Source organism: Falco punctatus (genome assembly GCF_963210335.1).
Source record: "Falco punctatus genome assembly, chromosome: 9".
Lineage (NCBI taxonomy): Eukaryota > Metazoa > Chordata > Aves > Falconiformes > Falconidae > Falco > Falco punctatus.
In genome coordinates this window covers 32,239,430-32,260,494 of record NC_137589.1, presented here as the reverse complement: position 1 = coordinate 32,260,494, position 21,065 = coordinate 32,239,430, and the positions used below count along the sequence as shown (strand labels likewise).

The 21,065-nt window shown below is 40.8% G+C and overlaps 1 protein-coding gene across 4 annotated transcripts in view; it reads left to right on the top strand.

The window, feature by feature from the left end:
* Positions 1–21,065, top strand: part of SORCS1 (sortilin related VPS10 domain containing receptor 1) — a 317,456-nt gene that overhangs the window by 274,331 nt on the left and 22,060 nt on the right. For all 4 annotated transcript variants that reach the window (XM_080403463.1, XM_080403462.1, XM_080403461.1 and 1 more), the window contains 5 exons: positions 2,759–2,892; positions 4,814–4,937; positions 5,924–6,036; positions 9,224–9,355; positions 19,811–19,910. In XM_080403463.1, the coding sequence (XP_080259589.1) occupies positions 2,759–2,892; positions 4,814–4,937; positions 5,924–6,036; positions 9,224–9,355; positions 19,811–19,910 (603 nt within the window). The remainder of the gene's footprint in view (positions 1–2,758; positions 2,893–4,813; positions 4,938–5,923; positions 6,037–9,223; positions 9,356–19,810; positions 19,911–21,065) is intronic.

Sequence of the window (21,065 nt, the reverse complement as noted above, 5' to 3'; positions counted from 1 at the left end):
TGTTTTGTGTAAGTAATGCCAGCACAGGACTTAAATACTGCATGATTATTGCAGCCAGTCCCAGATTATACGTGTCTGACCCCCTGGAGAAGTGACACTCTAAGGGATATGTCTCATTTTTCTCTACATGATAAGAATTAGGGACTTCAAAACAGGTTGCAGACTGAGCGTGGTGCTACTCAGAGTAGCATTAGATTTGCTGAGGACAGAGTTGCACAGTAAATCCAGTCCTCTCCAGAGCCTAACATACAGATTTACAAAAGCTTCTAAATCCTATTTAAATGCTTGCATTGCTACTCAGCTCTCTGCTGAGTATTCTGCTTGTGAAGTATAAGCTTGGCCTTTGGGAAGTTTTGTAAAAATATCTGTCCTTACAATAGACGCACACCTTACGCTGCTAAGACCCACAGAAAAGCAGTGTGCAGCCTGAACATCCAGAGAGTTTCAGGAAGGGCTATGAACTGTGTGACCCCTTGCTACGGGGTTAATATATGAGCACATATAGCCTGTCTGGGCATTCCAACACCCTTCCCTACCTGTGGCCAGCAGATGTGCTGAGGGGAAAAGTGCAGGCACTGAATCACAGTGCTTGTGATCTCTAAGATGAGCGTAAAGCCTCTGTGTTGTGCCCTCATCCTTCTGCAGCCATGAGGCCAGTGCATAGTAGTTGGTCCAGGCATTCAAAACTGCAGACTATTGTGAGGTAGAAGTATTTTGGGGTGGATGTACAGTAAATTGTATATAAACTGTTTCTCCAGCCAACAGGCTGTCTCTGAACTGTCCTGACAGGTCAGAATTTTCCCCTGGATAGTTATGCATTTTCCTGAACGCTTCAGAATAACTCCCCTACCCAAGGGAACCTTTTGGGAAGCTTCTCCCTTCCTATTGTCTTGGACTTGTACACAGTTTTTCCTAGGGCAGGTGAAGGTCTGTAGTCTCCACGGTCCTGCACGAAGCTCAGGAATTGAATTAATTCTCTTGAACGCTTTACAAACTTCCCTGGCAGAAAGCGGCACCAAGCCGAGGGCCTATCCAGAGTGAGCTATCGCCATCTGCTGGCCAGACAGTAGTTCGGCACTTCAGCCGCTGACCCAGCTACACGCACAGCACTCAAGCAGAATTGGCTTCCTGGAGCCATTCTGTCATGTGCTTTCCTAGCAGGCATATGGTGGAGGTCCAAGGAGGTACTGGGGCACTCTCTGCAGTGCAGGGTCATTTGAGATGTGCTCAGAGTAGCTATGCAGTTATGTTGGAGTATATTAGACTTTACATGGGCTCCATTGTCGCTGCTGTCACCAAATCTGGTGTTAGGACATTTGTTCATTTAAAGGGCTGTGCTGACACTGGGCATTTGGCAAACATCCCAAAGAACACCAGAGCTGCAAAATATTTAACCTGAGAAGCTGCTGTTTTTCAGGTCTCTGGGTCGTGCTGAAAGCAGGTGCAGCCCAGTCACAGAAATATATCTGAGCAGGGGAATGCTGTTAAGATTATGAGGGTGAAATTCTGGCTTCTCTTGAATTTTCAAGAAGATTGTTGACTGCTGATTCTAAAAGGAAAAATGCACTGTGGTCTGGTCTATAGCAGGCTTTGATTAGTCTTAACTGGGCTGCTTCAGGTTAAGCAACGGCTGTGTCTACAGCCCAGAGAAAGCTGCATTTTGCTAATAAGTCAGGAACACTGGCCCTTGTTTATTCTGATGTTATTTATGCAGTTTGATTTGGGATATTTTTTTCATATTTCTCTCCCTGCCTGTGTGAGATGTGTAGGGTACGAGGTGCTTGCTCCAAAATGTGTGGTGTTCCTTTAGCTTGAAAAGTAAGGTGTAAATGGTGATATTTGCATGGGTTATGTCCTGGAAATCCCTCTCCTGAAATACATAAAACCCTCTAGCAACATATCTGAGCTCCATAAGGACAATCAATTCTCCCAGGCTGTGGTCTCTGCTTCTCATGAGTAGGGAGCTTGCAGATGTAGTACATGTAGATGTGGTCTTCATTTATTTAAGAAATCCATGTCCCCATGTCACCTGGTGTTTCTTTCTTTTTCTTTCTCTGTCACTCTCAGGACAGTTGCTTTGTTCTCTAAGTGAACAGTCAGAACACATTTTAAAAAAATAATCTCTAGGACAAGATGTAACAACAAAGGCCCATCTGTCTCCAGAAGATGGGAAATGTGTAACCCTGGGCATAATGTCACTTGTTGAATGAATTATGTTCTGTTTATACTAAAGAAATAAAAGAAGTTATTGAGGAAAAGGAGGTATTATAAGGTAACATTTAAATGAAGATGCTTGGTGAATAGCTTGCCTTCAGATAGAGTTTCAGCTGACATAAATGGATACACCACTGCTGAAGTTCACCATATCATAGCAGTTTGCAGCAGCAGAGATGCCTCATATCCACTGAAGCCACTTGCCCTGCACATTCTTATGTCTTCCCAGTGAAGGCCATATTCATGTAACAAAGCTCTGCCTCTTTTGGTGAAGTTGCATATAAAGTCCCTGAGTTTATGCCATTTGTGCAGTAGAGAGTCCAGCTTTTTCAGCCTCAGGTACATGGGTAACTCCTGCTCTCTGAGGAACAGATTTAAGCCAGCCTCTAGAAATGGCACCAAGCAGAAATATTAACTGGCATGCCTGACAGTGATTTGGAGGACTTCTCCCCCCTAAACCAATGGATATCCCCTCAGTTCCATTCTCCCTCAGGCTGACATTTCTGATGGAAGGGGGACTCACTTCTTGCTTCTGTCTCTGCAGGCCCCTTGGAACATGTTCACTTAGCCCTACCATTTGTCACCACAAAGAACAAGGAGGTCAATGCCACGGCGGTACTGTGGCCAAGCCAAGTGGGAACACTTACTTATGTCTGGTGGTTTGGGAACAACACAGAGGTTTGTATTCCTTATGGACTGAAATCAATATAATCCTGGAGAAGCCCTCTGAGGACGGAGGGAGGGATCTGGGAATGCTTCTGAATAGTCACACAAGCAACAAATTATAAACCAGAAACTGGGAGGCTGGTGGTTCGGTGACATACCGGCAGTGAAATGTAAAACTGCTTTGTGGTTGTTGCTGAGACTTAGCTGTAGGGTTTCTTGCCATTTCATGCAAATTGCCAATAGCTTTGTCCCTGTATTTACATCCAAAATGGATGTAGTGAACAAAAATCCAGAATTACTGTGTTTTTCCCTACTCTTCATTGTTCAATAACAACAACAAAAAAACACCTTATGGGTTTGGGATTCTTTTTAGTATAATAACCTTTCAAACTGAAGTTGTTCTTGTATCTGGAACTGACTTAACATAGCCCGAGAGTTTAAACCTCATTTCTTTGGTGACTAACAAGGGAAGAGACTGCCATCAGTTCTATGCCTCCCCTTAAATGTGCTGAGCCCAATACTGAGCCATCACAGTCTATGCTAAACCACATGTGCATGAAGACCTTATTATCATGTGCTACTAGTGGATAAATGGTTCCCAACACACCTCCCTGCCTCTGGGCTCAGCTCAGATACAAAACCAGCATGCACTGCATTCTGCTGCCTCTATGCTTGCTGTGTTGGGAAATCTGCATGGGCATTACAACTGTTATTTTATGTATCTTTGTGGCTGAAGTACCCAGAGACCCTAATTAGTTTCTGAGGGGAGAGATTTTCACAAATTTTTTAGAACCAAGGGTGACCTTCAACCACAAGTGGTGATCTTCTCTATAATGCAGGTCAAAAGGTTTCATCAGTACCTTCTGCTTTATTTAACTCTTTGTGATTAAGGCAGAACATGACTTTTTGTTGTTGTTTTGCATTAATAATTTCCCTCAGATGATGGAGAATACACTACTCGGTTTTTTTACCCTCTCCCCCAACTATTTCCCTACAGTTAATTATGCCGAGCGTTGAACACATAGGCTGTGCTTGTAGTCTGAATTTATCTAGCTTCGGTTTCAAGCTACCTTTGTGTGTAGATTAAAGAATTGTCTGTACTATCAGAAATCATCTCCCTCTAGAGGTACTTACAGGTTGTAATTGTCACTTTTTAACCTTCTTTCTGATCTGCTAAGCTCTTAAGTGATCAGGGTCGGTCTAGCGCTGTTCTCATTGAAATGAGAGTTTTACTACAGACTACAATGGCAACAGAGTTTGACTTAATACTGGGTGCTTTGAAGATCTCAGCCAGAGTTCATTAATAAGTGAAAAGAGAAGGCAGGGAAGAGACTGCTGAAAGGGGACACAACTTGTTGATAAACTGGTTGCAGAGTGAAGCAAGCTGAGGGGGTTTGTGTCCTCTCTGAACACCATCACTTTCCAAAAATAACATCTCCTTGTCTAAGGGTAACATGGGAGAAAAACTGGGCCATCTTAATTTGCCTCCTGGTTCTCTCAAAACCTCCTTGAGTCACCTGAAACAAATCACAGCTAGATCTCTAAGGAGTGTGATACCTGAGCAGTGAGTCTTGTGGGCCCTTGTATTAGGATCTGGACCTCTCTGGGGAGTGCAGCAAAGATGGACACTTGAACATGGGATCCAGATCAGCCAGCATGCTAGGTGGGAGAGAATTACAGGGATATCTTAAAACTTAGTTCCTTTGGAAATTATAGGTACTTTACTCTGAGCTTCAGGAGGACATCCCCATCTGGATTGCTGGGTCTTCTCTGGAAAATTGGCTTCCGTGTCATGGCAGCCTTTCTAGGTCTTAAGTTTCCAAGCTGGAACTAACTCCACAAACCATCCCGACAGGCCAGAGCGCCAAATTCATTTTTGCTTTTCCTTTCTAGCCAAATTGCTTTAATTTCTCCTTTTCTGATATGCTTGCAGCCGCTGATCACATTGGAAGGGAGCATCACATTCACATTCTCTGTGGAAGGGATGAACACCATTACCGTTCAGGTTTCAGCGGGAAACACAATTCTTCAGGACACAAAGACTATTGCTGTGTATGGTGAGTTCTTCTGCCTTCATTTCACATAGGAGTCTCCATATTCAAGACCTAGAGCGCCAGGTTAGCTGGCAGCAACATGTGGTCTTTATTCCAGGATGCTTTGAGTGAGATTATAAACTCAGTTCCAGTGTTATCCATTCAGCATAACATCTCTGAAGGCCACTCTCTGACATTAGTCCAAACTGTGATGACTGCAGAACATTGATCTCCTTCCCAGAGCCCCCTGCACCTGCTTTATCACTATTTGGTCACCCTACATGATTGTCAAAATGTTAGGTCATTTTGGGAGCTGGTTTTCCCCCTTCTTGGCTGGTAGAGGCCTCTTAACTCTTGCAAAAGCTGCTTAATATGAAAGATAAGTCAATGCTGTGCTGCAGTTCTGTACAGAAATCTGTACTGGCTTGATATTGTACTCAGGCCTCAGAAGAAGTTAGGGCACACAAATACACAGTGTAAATGGAGCCTGAGAACCACTGAGAATCCCAGTTTTAGCTGTTTGTGCTAAACACGTGGTCATAGTGATCAGTGTGAGCATCTCTGTTAACAGCAACAGGGATTAAGAAGTACATTTTCCAAGGCTAGTTCTCTCCCCAAGTTTATCCCTGTCCCCTTCCAATTAACCTTCAAGTGTTTGGGGCATGTCTATGAGAGTACAATCACAACTTCTTTCACAGGGCATGCCTGCTTCAGAAGTTGAGATTAAGGTAGCATTTTGTTTACATTCCCCACACAGCTCCTTTTCCAGTGGTAGTCACCCACTGAAATAAAGGCTGATCACCTTTTCCAGTTCTGTGACACTGGAGCAGTGAATCTCTAGGGTTCTCCAGACCTCTCAGACACACTGCTGGATTCTCTGACAGTCTGTGCCTCACCTGCAGACTGATTAAGCAAAATGTGAGCTGCAGCAGGTTTCACTAGGTTCTGCCCGCTCGTTTGGCACTGAGGCGTTTCATTCTTTACTCACCACCATGTCATTGTATCTACAGAGCAATTTCAGTCCCTGCGGTTATCATTCTCTCCAAACCTGGATGACTACAACCCAGATATCCCAGAGTGGAGGAGGGACATTGGCAGAGTAGTCAAGAGAGCTGTGGTGGAGGTAAGCAACGTGCACAACCTGCATTGCAGTGGTCCTGCTTTATGTTCCAACTGGATCAGCTGTTCTCTCAAGGTGTCTCTCTGTTTCTACCAGCTATAAAAGGAGACTAGACTGGTGTTTGAGGCCAGAATCCTAAATTTTAGGCAGCTGAAACTGTCCCATGCTATGACAATCTGGTGCTCAGAGTCAGCCTTCAGTTTATTCTTTTTAATGACAGTGGATTATGTGGAATATTTCTGAGAAAAGGCCATATAGAAAACTAATTACTTATACCTGCCTATAGCTGTACAAATGCCTTTACAGCTGCAAAGAATTCTTACTTCTTTTACTGCTATTCTTATACAGCAGTGTAAAGTAGTGCTGTTCTAACGGAATTACAAATACGCTGCAGGAAACTTAGGAGACTAAAAAGAAAACAATTTTTACTACAGAGAAGAAGACCACAGTAAGTGCTTTATGTCTTTCACATAGCATGAGGTTCACGGGTCAGGATTGGATGCTGGTTTTCCCGTCAACGCTGTGGAGAAGCTCTGAAGTGCCGCCTTTAACCAAGGAACAGGATGTCATAAAAATATACTTGTGTGGCTGAAGATTTGGATTTCAAACTGAGAGGCTAAGAAAAGTTAGAGACAACAGTTGAGGTTTCTCAGCTCAGCAGAAAAACAGTGAAAGGAACCATTTGAATCAGGGTTTCTACTTTTTTTAAAAAATAAAGATACTCAGTTTTTGAAAGGATACAAGGCTTGTAGATTATATTAGCAAGCTTATATGTTCACTCATAGCATCCTCTGTGTTTAAAATGACTGGAAAAACACTGTGCACTAATCACACAAACTTGTCTGGATTGTTTCTGAGATTTTTTTCTTCAATTTCCTCAAAAGACAGGAGGAGAGGAGGAAAGGAAAAAAAAGAACATTTTTTCTGGACGTGGTTTTTCTGACTTATGTATGTCTGTAACAAGTGTTCAAGGATCCATTTATCTTCAGGATGAATTTTCAGAATATAAACAAGTCAATAAAACAAAATCAAGCCATTAAAAAAAAGGATTATAAAACTACAGTACCAAGGCTACATTCCAAAAGCAGAGCAGTGAAAACACAAAATCTTTTTGTTGTTTGAATTAAAAAAGCATAAAAAATTGATAGCTAATTATCCCTCTTTACATAGCTAAATGATTCACCTTAAACAAGCCTTTGTGAGAGGTTTCTTTAAAAAATAAAGAAAAAACAGATAGATTTGTACAGAAATTAAGTAAACTGTATTAAAATTATTTGAATAACTGAATAATTCAATAGGAAATTATAGCTGTGCTATAGAATATTTATGAACTTTTATTAAAGTATTACACTCTTACTACAGAGTACCATAGTCTTGGATAAAAATTCTGCATAAGAATTTATAATTCTGTAGTAAAATCTCAGCTTCTTTCTAGAGTAAGGATATTTTCATATTATCACAGAATATCTTATTTTGTATATATGATCATAATTATTTGCTCACATCATTGATTTTCTGAGTCCTGTCTCCCACTTTTGATGAAGTCAAGAATGAATTGAGTAGATCAGCCAAAAGCTTCTGGGGGGGGAAGGAGGGGAAGAAAGAAAAAAAAATCATTGCCAGACTCTAAAAACAAACACTTTTCATTAACCAGTAATCCTGTGTCTTTTTCTTGACATCATAGAACAAATTGTTAGGCCAGCACAAATAATGCAGTCCCTGGCTTCACAGAATACTTGTCAAGAATGTGAGATCTTTACATTGCTACAGTTGGTTTTTTTCTAAATCCATATTAAAAAAAAAAAAAAAAAAAAAGACAACAGCAACAAACCCATGTTTTTCCTTGGTGAGCAGTGGAGGGGTTTTTCCTTGCTGTGCAGTGGAGGGGAAGCATTCAGTTTTTATAGCTCCACAGGGTATTCCCTGGACTGTCAGCAGTCATGCGTGGGATAGCCACAGAATTAGCTCAAGTACTAGTGATTTCTAATCAGTTTTTGCTGACTCCTTATCCTCCATCCATAATTTCCTTCAATGAGCAGCTGCTCCACGTCTTTCCTCCTGAACTACCAGGGAGAATCCCTGTGGTTTAGGTCCAGTTACTGTGTGAGAAGGCTGCAGGTCCTGGCTGCAGGGGAGTCTCTGTGCTGCGTCAGGCTGCTGTGGGCTGTCCCTCGTACCTGAGGGCACTTTTTTTACTCCTTTAAAAGTGACCTGCTAAATTCAGCACCTCAAAACTTAAGGTTTAAATTAAAAAAACCTTGAGATTTAAATACATTTGCTGGATAATCCAGAACACAAAAAGGCAATGGAGGAAGATTCAGCAAACTATGTTTCGCCTTCTTTTGGCTCATGAAACCTTCTGAAGGACAAACTGGCTTCTTTTCTGGAGAATAACGCTGCAGTCTGACTGGGCAATGTCATGGTAACAGCAGCTGAAACCCATGACCAGAGATGACCCTAATAACGACGCCTGCGGGGTACTTTGAATTTTGGCTAACTTATGTCAAAGGGAGATTTGAGTTTTAACTGGTTGCTTAAGATTTTCAGGCAACAGGACAAAAAAAAAATACAAATCTGCACATTAATACAATCTGTAACACCTAACAAAACAAAACACACGCACAAAAAAAACAACAAAAAAAGTCTTTTGGAGTTGACTCAGGATGTGAGCTATAAGAATTTGTTTGGCTTTTGGGTTTCAAATTTGGTTCATCATCTTCTCCCTCCCTGAGTCTCCACATGGCTTTTAAAATGTTTTGGCTAATGACACCTCCAGAGTGCAGTTCTGCCCATATACTGGACCCTTAACTTGCAGCTTCTTACCACTGACTAAATGCAGAACCTCAGGGACTAACTTGGGATAGTCATAACTTTAAGGTAGCTAAATTTAGACAAAGCAAATTGTGCCATATGCAACTGTTATATAGGAGCTCCTTTTAGCACATGTTTGATTATCGCTATTGCCTTAGGACCCTGCCTATTATACTGGAGAACATTGGTAAAATAGCTTAGATCGGGAAATTATCAATCCCTGACTTTTTACCTGCAGTGGATTGTAACAAGTTTCTCCCTGTTGTACCAGATATACCCTACATAATTTGTATATGTACTGTGATGCCTGAGCAAAGAAGCTCTCAGTATTCAGTGCCATCCCCGCTCTTTATCTGTTCATTATTTGTCTGTGTATCAGGCAACAGGTATTTCAAGCAAGCATATTCTGGTCGCAGTGCTCCCTGGTCTGCCCACCTCTGCTGAACTCTTCATTTTACCATATCAAGATGCCACAGGAGAAAGTAAAAGAACGGCAGCAGACCTAGAGCAGGTATTGTGTCCATTACTTGGATAAGTGTATATTTCTCTATTTGTGTCCAACTGTGTATATATACTTTTATATATATATATATATATATATATATATATGGGATTTCCAAGGCAGGTTAGAACAAGTACTTGTGGTATAAATGCATCTGATTCATCGGCATCTATATAATGACTGTGGTATCTGCTACAGCCTCTTTTTGGGTTTTTTTGTTGTTTTTTTGGTGTTGGATTTGTTTGTTTTTTGTTTTTTTTTACTCTGCCCAAACACTTTGGAGCTGTATTTAGAAGCTGAGACTCCATTTGGATTCCTCAATAATGTTAAATTGACATAAATTTGCATGATACCAAGTCTCTCCTCTTAGAAGTTCTGTTATACTTCATGGAAGTAGAAAAAAAGCAGGAAGGATTCAGGGGATGATTCCTGCCCACAGGAACCGGAGTAGCCTCATAAGCCAAACTTTATGAGGCTGTCAAGAGTTTAGAAAGCGCTGGAGGACAGAGCTGGGTGGTAGACCTGTGCAGGTCAGAACTTCACTACTTTAAGGCACAGGGATGGGGTTGGATTATCTGCCTGTCCTCTTCCTGATGCTGGCAGTGGGGTTCAGCCACTATAAATTGTTTTCTCTGTGCAAGGCTGAAGCAGGCTATGACAACTGGAGGACTGTATCTCCCTGCAGGCCTCAAAGGTCCTGCCCACCAGGTGACCCTAGCATGATTGTGACTAAAAGATGAAACACTATGCTGGCCAAAAATCCTGAAATATCTCTCAGCTTATTACTTCAGATTCCAGGGGCAAAGATAACTAACTGTGGGTGAAGCACCACCCTACCTCTGCCTCTCCATACAGTATGTCTGTGGCTCAAGCAGACATGCCCCATGGCGGTACGAGCTATATGAACATTGGGGTAGAGGGTGTTGTCAGCTCACAAATACCAGCATCAGTGCTATGGTGAAATCCTCAGCATTCCTGGATGCCTGCTGCTCCACTGTATGGCACAAGGGGTTTAGCACTTCTCTTTGGGTTTGTCCCTCGATTTGTGAATAAGTGAAGTCTTCCCATCAGTGCATCTATCAACAATATCTTCCACTCCTTGTATTCTTGTTTTCTAGCAACCTTTTCAACCGCCTGACCTGTTACTGGCAGTTGCAACTGCCTCTTGCAGCAGTCTAAGGCCTTGTTAACTTAGCTGTGGGCCTGAAACCACTAGGTCACCCAGATTCTTAAACTTTCCCTTGCTCAGCATCCTTAGCAATCATCTTTTCTTTTTTTTGACAAATTAGTTTCCTCTGCAATTTTCACCACCCATGTAATAAACAAAAAAGATGGAGATTTACTGCTCCACAAAACCTTTCCTCCCTTTTCTCCTTCATCCCCCTTCTCTTTTCATTCATCACAAATTGGCAAGGAAGCCAGTCCATAAACTTTCAAATTTATATCTGACCCAGCTCCCCTCTGGCACTCAGCAGCTTATTGTGTTTTGCCAATTACTCCCTCTCTTTGTCCTTTTCTTTTATCCCCCTGTAAAAATGGGGTCTCTGTGGCTGTGGGAAAGGAAGCCCTGACAGTGCACTCCTGACCCTTTTTATGGACAAGAAGAAATGTCATTTTCAGTGGGACTCCAGCAGCTTCTCTGGCATCCTGCAGGGTCCAAATGGTAACCTTTGAAGAGACAGAAACTATTTGCCATTTTCAGCCAGCTGTTTCTTGTGGAGAAGTATCTCCCTGGCTCCCATCAGGATGATCAGAATGTTTTTCTTACTAGTCTGTGGGTACTGCTTTCCCCTTCCTAATTACTCTACTAGAAAATGGCATTGTTTTCAGTGGGAACTGCCTAAGGAGGGCCCAAACATCTGTTTCTGCCTTCAGGTCTGAAGTGTATTCTGATACTGTTCCTGTTTTGTCATCCATTTGGCCTGTGATCCTTCACTATCCCTTTCCCAAAGTGTTTCAGAGTCCATTCAACACCTCTCTGTGCTTGAAGTCACCGGGATGAATACTGGGAGCAGATGTTTCTGCTGATGACAGCTTAAGTTGCTTCTTAGGTACTTTATAATGTATAGTGTTCTTTTCTGATAGGAACAAAAATCTGTCTTGTGTTCATGAGCAAGCAACAAGCTATTCAAAGGCATGTGTGTGAGTGTGTGTGTTTGCAGGTGTGCGCCCAAAGGATTTATAGTTCTGTGTGACTTTTTCTAATTTGGAAGAGAATCTTTAACGTGTACAGGAACAAAGTGGAAATAGTTTGTACAAACTGCGATGGAATAAGGTTCCTTAAGGAAGCAATTATGTAGATTGCTTTTTTCGTGGTGTCATATCACACATGGAAGCTACTCTCCAACATGAGACTCATGGTGAGTCTGTCCAGAGACACAGTGACAAATAGTTTCTGTTCCTGGAACACTTGCAGTTAGAATAGATCAGGTGGGACAGAGTTACAGAAATTAATGTTTCTATTATGCAAAAGCTCTTGTTTCAGTAGCCAAGGGAGGGAAAACCTAACTCATTCTCAAAATCAGAAGTTGGTGAAACTGAGTGAAATACCGTAGAAGGGCGTGAAACCCACCATGAACACTGTAGGCACAGGAGAATGAAGCGTGCTACAGCCCCCTCCTCTTCTTCCCCTCCTGTTAGAGCCTCCTAAAGTTGCAATCATATGACATGGATGTGGTGATACAACCCTGAATCCATCATATTCACAAGCCAGGTACCAGAAGAGAGGCAAGGGACACTTGGCAGTCCTGATGTTCTGCTCATCCAGCCTGGGTTTGAAAGGCAGAAGCCATGTAAATCGTGTAGGTGGTGCATGCTAACCTTCATTAGCTAGAACAAGCAAAGCTAAGGACAGCTGATTGGAGTGGGAAGAAGGGGAAAGTGATAGAAACAGTAGCTGAAGAGGGAATTCAAACTACATCTCCCCACATTAAACTCGCAAGATTGCTGCAAGCCATGTCTTTTACAGAGCATCTGTGAGGTTTTGGGCAACTTGCTTAACCAAGCTGTATTTCATCACCTGAGCTAGACCGTTGTGCTGCCATGGGTAAAACAATGACGGGTACATGTGGTTTCATGGACTTTCATATTTGCCAGAAAATGTGATACATACCTAGTAACCATGGCGGTTTACTTTGCCGCTGTTTTCTCTTGAGGCAGATTAAGCTGGTTTTATCTGGTACAAACTCATTTGGCTTCTTAAGCACACCTTTGGGTCTCTCTGTCCAGCCATGCTGTGGTCTCTAGGTATGTAGTTTCCATTGACTTCAGAGGCAACTAGATGTCCAGTGTCCCTTGAAAATCTAGGTCTTAATTTCCCATTTGTCAAAGTCTATTAAACTACTCTGTGCCACTCATATTTTATGAATCTAATCAGAGTAAGCCATGAATTGTTGGGTACAGTAATAGTGGGACTGGAAGCTGTCCTAGGCTCTACATCACACTTGACAAATATACATTTCCATGCAGTTTTCCGTTAGGGTGGTGCATGTCTTTAGCATGCATTTAGCATACTGAATTTTTATTTATCTAAATTAAATGCTAATTTATCATCATTCATGGTGCAAATCTCATGCTCTTGTTGGGACTGCAGTTAGATGTTAGATGTCATGTTCTCCTTGAGCTGATGTACCACTCTCATTCAAGTGCCCCAGGTTTATTATTTTGTTCTGTGTACACACAGTACCAATTATTGTCATATCTGTTTGCAGATTTCATTTAGAAATGTGAACTCTGTATTCCTGATGCAGTCTCCCCATGGGAGACAAAAGTACCTTTTAAAAAGTTTAACTGCTATTTACAGCTGAAAAAACCCCAGTACATACGAGCCTGGGAAATTTTTCTTAATGTGCAGCATGGGACAATTTCACCTAATACGAAATTACAGAATTTCTGAGGACTTCAGGTTGCTTGATCCACTCCACTTTCTGTAGTCAGTGTAAACCTACAGCTTACTCTTCACAGCTTTATAAGAATCAAAAGGCCTTTCATCCTGCAGAATCCCAAAGCATTTTGCATATTTAAAGTCTTGTATTTATGACCAAAATGTTGTGACTTTACTTTTTTTTTCCCCCCAGTTGGAGCACTTCGTTTCCCATTTTATAGTAACTGAGGACAGACAACCAACCTGCTTAAAAATGTAGAAATAATTGGCAGCTGTAAAATGCTGCTGTTTGATTTGCATGTTGTCACTGCCGCATAACTAAAATATCCCAAGTCTTGCAAAAACAGCCACCCACAACCACCATTGGCTGCTTGGGCCAGTATGCAGTTGTTACACAATCTTTATGGATGGGCTTGGTGAATGTGACGATTACAGAATTCAGATCTGCTGCTTCAAAAGCACTGAATTCTTTCTCTTCAGTGAAGGGCAAACCTCTAATTAGTAGCATTTCAAGTAATTTTTGAGTAATTTTTAGCACTAATCCTATTCAATATAAATGCATGGTAGGAAGATATTCTACTCTTAACTCAGTAGAGGGCAGTGATACAAATACACAGATATGCTTACTCAATTTATTTCAGTGTACGGTTTTACTCAATAGGAAGATTCTAACGGGTTATCTTTTTTATTTATGAATTTCACAAATTATCTTCCATCCACATTTTTTGCTAGTGGAGGCTTTTTGTCAAACACAGCAAATGTATCTCCTATTAGTCAAATGAGATGTAAGCAGAACATGAGAATTCTAAAGTGATGTTTTCATATCAAGTAAAGGTTTCAGTGTTTTGGTGTGTTTCCCTTCAGTTCTCCATTTGTGTGCTTTTACCTGGCCCACTCAAAATAACTGTAAAAGCAGAATGCAAAGTAGTTGTAGGAGCAACTAGCTAATGCCATTTGAGGCCATTACTCTTTTCCTCTGAAAAGAGGTATCAGTGATGTAGCAAGCATGATGGAGTCTTTGGCAAATGGCAACATCAGCTGGTTGGTAGCCAACTGTGCTCAACATGTCGCAGCTGTGGCCAGTATCTGTATCCAGCCGAAGAGATGGGAAATTACATGGGTGACTGAATATCAAATGGGCAGTAATGAACTGAGGAGATGAAATACCTCTGGCGAATTTAACACTATAGAGAGTAGGAAGCCTGTATGTGTATATGTCTTAGGATTCTTTCTTTAAAGCAGGTTTAGTTTTGCTTCTGCTTCATTGTAGCTGATGGAGCTTCTATCTATTTTTATACATTTTTTCCCACCCACCCTCCTAAGCCTTAGGGTTTTAGCATATTTACTTTCACTACTTTTCTTTGCTTTGATGTATTTCATCTGTACCTGTCACCAAAATATTTTAGCAACAAGATCATTACAGTGACCGCCTTCAAATCTTACCAAAAATGGTGACAATCAGTCCTGGAAAATAAATTCCAGGAAGAAGGCTAAATCGTCTAGTGTTTACTAGGAGAGATTTTTTTAACATCTATACCTTTGTATGCAGCCCAAGACTTCCAGTGGGTGCTTAGGGAAGGTTGGGCCCATTTTTAAGTAGTAAAGGCAGGTAGGGAGAGAATGGAATAACATGAACCAGAAGACCTTGTACCAAGGGCTTTTTTCCTTAGCCAGCTTTTCTTGATCAGCTGCTTGTGTGCCGCAGAAGAGGCTGTCTAAATATCTTGTCTTAGTGTCTTTGAGTTAACTCCTGCCATGTGTGGCCATCATCCTTCCCGCCTTTTCATCTTTTGCTCAGTGTACGGAGCAGCCCTCGATTCTCAAGACTCCTTCTGGTGACCTTTGTTCATCTAAAGCTTTTATGTCCAGGCTCTCTCTGTGTTCATATCTTGTCCCAGAGTAACCATAGCAATGTCCTCTGCCTTGTGCTCTCACAGTACCTCTGGATACTCACAGCAGCTTGAATTTAGCACCATTCATTAAAAGATCTCAAGAAATCCCTGCTGGACCCTGTAAGTCAGTGATTGTGCTCTTTTCAGTGCTAAGGCAAGGAAGCTTTAGAGGCCTCATGTGAAGTAACCAAGGTTATGCAGGGCCAGTGGCACAGTTTAAAGTAATGCACATTTGCCCTGACTCTTGATTCACTTCTGTAATGATGGTTCAAGTCACTTTCTACCAATCGATGTGCATAGTTCTTTCCCTAGTTGTTTATTGATTTGCTCCATGAATTGAAGTGTAGCACTCTTGAGTTGATATCCTTACACAGTATCTATAAAATTATCTAGATTCTTAGCTGGTACATACGGGCATAGTTGAATCACATTCAATTAGTCTAAACCAATTTACACCAGAGGTTTCAAAATTCAATAAAAGTATGGGGAAATGCCCTTCTGAGTGATAATTCTGTTTCTTGGTGCACATGGTTCTTTCACAGTCCTAGTTCTGACAAAATGCTAAGAGAAGCCAAATTAATTTTTGTTTTGTTCCATTTTTAAATTGGAATCTCTTTTTTTCCTTCACAAATTGACTGTTATTATTATTCATTATGTGTCCTTTGATGAAAAATGATACATGAAGAATGGTTTCTATTACTGAATTATTTTTGCACATCATGCTTAATTCTGCAAATGAAGCAGATAAAGTCAATGAGGCTCAGTTAAGGACCAAAACTAATTCTGAAAGCTAATTATTTTCACAAGGGAGACTCTTGAAGACTATAAATTAGAAGGTTGCTATTCTAAGTTTTGTCTTCAGCTGAGTTAGTTGCATCTCCAGCAGTGAGAGGGGAACAGGGGCAGGCCTGAAGCCAACCTGTCCCCAAGCTGAAGGTCTACCTGTTCAACGGGAGTTGCACAGCTATTTGTGAAACAGGCCAAAGCACTTCTGTGTTTCTTTATCTGCTTTTTAAACAAAAATGTATCTACAGTACCACTTTGAATGCAGAAATAAAGGGAAGCATAAGACCAATTGAAAACTTTTCATTATCTCAATGACTGAGATCAGTTTTTGTGCGATTTATTTCAAAGACACTTTATTAATGTTGTAAACAGATTATGTGAGTCAGAACTAGGTTAACGTCTGATAACTGAGCTACAAATAGACTTGATAGAATAAGAAAGGCAGAAGATCTAATTCTCCAACCTCAAAGTGAGTGGCCTGAGTGATCTGTGGTTTACAGATCCCCTTGGGACCACTTGAGGACCAGAAACATTGTCAGGTCCAACTCTGGAGACCAGCGTTCAATCCCAATTTGGCCCTCTAGCTGTGTGTAACCCACTTGTTGTCCTCAAATACTGACTTTTGTAAAGCATTGTGTATGATTTCTATTTCAGATATTTTTGAGAACAGAAATGCACTTTTCTCCCTCTTTCTATACTGTCTATATGTCTATATCAAAAACAATCCAACTTACCACATAAAGAGAAATGAAAATATTGTAGCAAGCAAGCAGGGATTTTAAAAACATGTCTGTTCTTCCCTCAGAAGTGCATGTCAGGAATCTCCAGAGCTGCCTGAGGAAGGCAGATGCCTTATTCTTATAAAAACTTCTGGTGCTTTTGAAGGTCTCAGGCTGTTACACATTTTTTGACTTGTTCAGATTCTGTAAAGACCCAGGCAAAAAAGCTGCACCCAAAAAGCCACTGGGAGAGCATATAATTAATTGAGCCAAGGAAATATGCTGTATACCCTGAGCAGCCTGAACAGTTGCTGCCTGTTTTGACATTTTGCATATAGTCCTGGAACAGTGATGGCTATTTCAAGCCTCTGCTGAGGTCACTGATGGTTTCAGGCAGAAATCATTTTATTCCGAGTTGCATTTGTACAGGATGTAGCATAATGAGCTCCTTATTCATGATCAGGTAGCAATACAATACACTAATAATAAACTTCAGTTGTGACTATTTCTCTCTTTCTTTTTCTTACTACTTCACTCTTACTGCCTCTTCCCTCCCTATTACTCCTTTTCATTGGCTCGCCAGACAAGAATATTGGTTGAGTTTTCTCTCACACACTCAACTTTCCTGCTGGGAGGCTGCCACAGCAACTCTCCCCTGCAATGCCCCTGCCAGTGCTGCTGTTTTGCCCTCTTCACTCTGTGCCACAGGAGTCCTTAGGTAGGCTAGGTGAGATGTCAGTGTTCCTGTAAGGCACTAGTGCCCAACAAAGTCTCTGGTCCCTTCTCATGATGACTTTCTTGAGGTTCTCCCATTCTTCCATGTCTTGCCCAAATCCTTGATGAAACCATTCTCCAATACTAGACAGAAACATTTGCTAGCTGTGTTCTCAGTTATAGATCACATTAAGCCTCTTTATGTATAGAAGGCATCATGTATAGCTTTTACCTTTACTGTTTCTCTGACCATTTTGTGCAGCTATTACAATGTTGAATTTGAATAGGAATGACACAATGTGGTTGTTCTTTCCTTCAGTTTACTGTCTTGTGGTTGCTTTTTTTCGAGGCTCATCTGCCCCAACAACATCAGGATCTCAGAGCACAAAGCAAGATAATTCCTGCAGGGGTATGGAGGAGACCTGTCAAGTCATGTTTGGGACTAGAAATGTCCAGGATGATATTTCTCCTGTTATTTACATGAGCCATTAATGTACCTGTTTACAGCATATTGATCTGCATCTGTTGCTCCAGTTTTAGAGATGAAGCACTCTTTATAGTCGTCAATCTTGGTTATTAATATGCTCAAATTCTTAAAGAGGGATATAATTTCCTTCCCAGGCTTTCTCTCATGTACTGTACATCTTTGTGTCACCATCCCTGCTGCTCTGAGATCAGCAGATGGCTCTTTGTAAGCAGGTGGTATTTTTTCTTGCTATTGGAAGAAATATATTCACTGCTCATTCTGGCACCCATGAAAAAATTGTAAACTTTAAAGAGACATGTTAAAAAATATAAATAAAATGCCTGTAAGAGTTACTGCCAAATTGATATTGGACCAAAGGCACCTATTCAAGTGATCAGCAGCCAGAAATGAAGTATATAAGCCAAGAGTATTGAAAGAACCATTAAGAATGTTAAAAAAATAAAAGAGGCAGATAAATCTCATACTGTGATGAATGATAGCCAAGGAACATCTAATCATATCTGGATAGCATTTACTGAAATAATTCAACCAGACAAAAATGAAGAACATGAAAAAGATGGTGTAAAAATTATTGGAATGTTCTTTTTTCTGACAATTTTTCATTAATCTTCAAGAAGGAATAAGGATTTATTTAAAACAAATTAAATTAAGTGGTGAGCACCAGAATACAGTTCCTCTTGATCTTGGTATGGCTATAAAAACACAACGTTCTCAGCAACTGCATTTAAACATTATGCAGTGGGGGTATTTTTTTGCTGTTTTCCAACCACTTCTCCCTAATAAACCAACATGCAGAACATTGGTTATGTTCAATAGGAAAACTGTTCACTGCTGTAAGAAAATGTAAAATACATGAAATGTATAGCAAATGAACCAAAGACTCAAAACAACCTATCAGCACCGTGTCTATAGGCTTCCATTCCTTTATTAATCTATCTGGATTTATTGCTTTTAATGGCAACATGCTGCGAACTTCTTCAATATAATTAGGAGCAATATAGAGAAAATGGCTTTTTGCATATTGTGACAAACTGACAAAAGAAGGAATGTTTAGGAACAGATTGGACCAAAGCTTGGCTTCTTCACTGTAAAAATACAGATTTCATGGGGTCTTAGCTGAGCAAATGCTCATCTTTTCTGTTTTGTCCTTTAAGGAGGAACAACCTGCTTCATTTCTGCTACAGCTCTATTGTCATTAGAGTTATGGCCAGATAATCTAGTGATATAAAAGCTCTGTGGAATGTCTCGCCTATGCAAGAGATAAGAGCATGTTCTCTCTGCATGTAACCCATAAGAATAGATGGAACATGCATTTTGTTTAAGCTACACTCTGTTATCAGTAAAAACTTTCAGATTTGAACAGGTTTTGATACATACTTAAGGATTAGGGAGCAGTTGGCTTGAAACTCAAAGATGGATGAAATGAAATTTGGTTTTAGGACTTGAAATGTAAGTGCAAGCTTGGCCAAGGACTTTAACTAATCATTGTGATTCAGGTATATGATATTATGAACATGCTTTAAGGTCATGGAGTGAACCACTCAAGAGGCAAAAAGTTATTTGTTATGAGCAAAGGAGTGTTAACTATCGAAATGTTTCTCTTTGCTTGAATAGTAAATGGAATTCACTGATATGCTGTTGCTGGCTGGTCCTGCAGACACTGCCATGTGTGGGTGCAATGTTTCCTTGGGGCCCAATTCCCTTTTGCTGCTGGGCCACTCCTACATAGGTGTGACAGGGCAACTTGTTGCTATCAGTCGTTGCCAACTGTACACAAACCACTCTGGACATATTACTGGCAAGATGTGTTCAGCTTTCACAAACTACCTCTTTGTAAGGTGACAGGAAATTGTGCTTGGAAAGTCTGGTGTCTCTGCAAAATCTTTGCTTTGCATGCAGCTCCGTTTCCTACCCACCTATTGGCAATCTAAACCAATGACCAAGAAACAAATGCATTTTTTTTTTTTTTCTCCTTTTTTCCAGATTTCAGAAAGACTGATCCAGAAACTGAACCAAAACCTGGTCCATTTTGAGTTGAAGCCGGGAGTTCGAATCCTTGTCCATGCTGCCCATTTAACAGCAGGTCAGTATCCTCTTTCTGTGTACACCCTCTCTGTTGCTCTGTAGCACAGAAAGCAATGTATTCCTTGATGGTAGTAGTATGCTACCAGCTGCATTTTAAACATTTCTTATTTTTATTTCACAGTAACAACTCAGTGTATGGGCAGACATTAAAATGCCTGCTCCACCTCCCCTTTCTTTATCATGCCCAAAAGATATAGTGACTTTTGCATTTATGACTAATCCTTTTGTTTACTTACGTGCAATAATTTGCTGCTGTTGTTGGAAATGCAGATAAGTAGCAGTACAAATGTGTATTTCTTGGCTGTCTCTGAAATATTCAGCAGCTAAGCAGCACCATGGTGTATTCAGCCTGGATCACAGGGTGCAAAGGTTATCAACTAACCTTGGAGATACTCAGATATTCTAGAGTCAACAAACATTCAAAGCAGCTGAGCACAGTTCAGAAGTTGTTCAGCAGTCTGAAAGGCTAGAGTCAATTTATACATGCACAAACATAAGATTAGGCAGCTTGGGCTTTAACTAGCCATCTCCAAAGTCCTGATATTTAATTGCATGCATCTCTGTCTATTCTGTATGTTAAATCCTCATTTCACAGCACAGGCCCAATTTAACTATTACAAGAGCTGGGATGAACAAATTCATGCTCAGGACTCTTAGGAATTCCTTTTGTTCAGGAGCTGCTGGTGATTCTGATCAGTTCGTATCAGCTTCTTTTGCTGACTTGCAAAGTTAGCAAAAGCCTCAGTTCAATTATACCAGCTTCTTACGATAAGAACAGGTCTGCCCGAACTGGTGTTAGTCCATGTTCTGCCTTGTCTGTAAAGGGAAAGGGCAAAGTGGCTGCTAGGAAAGGGTATAATGCAACTGCATTTAAACCCCTCCAGAAGTAAGTCCCGGTGTTTGCAATATTTCATTTTTTTTTCTAAGCAGATCTTGCTAATATCTGCCCTGGGAATATTTCTACATGTTTCTGCTTTCCATTAGCTGTGGAACAGATGCTTGCTTTTAGACATGTTAGAACCAAAAGCATGAAACAGCAGAGACGGCACAGCTGAATAACCTCTAAAGAAAAGAAAAAAAAAAACCAACCAACAAAACCCCACAACAGCTTGAGAAGTCACTTTGATGTTTTTTTCTCCTGTAGACTGTAAGA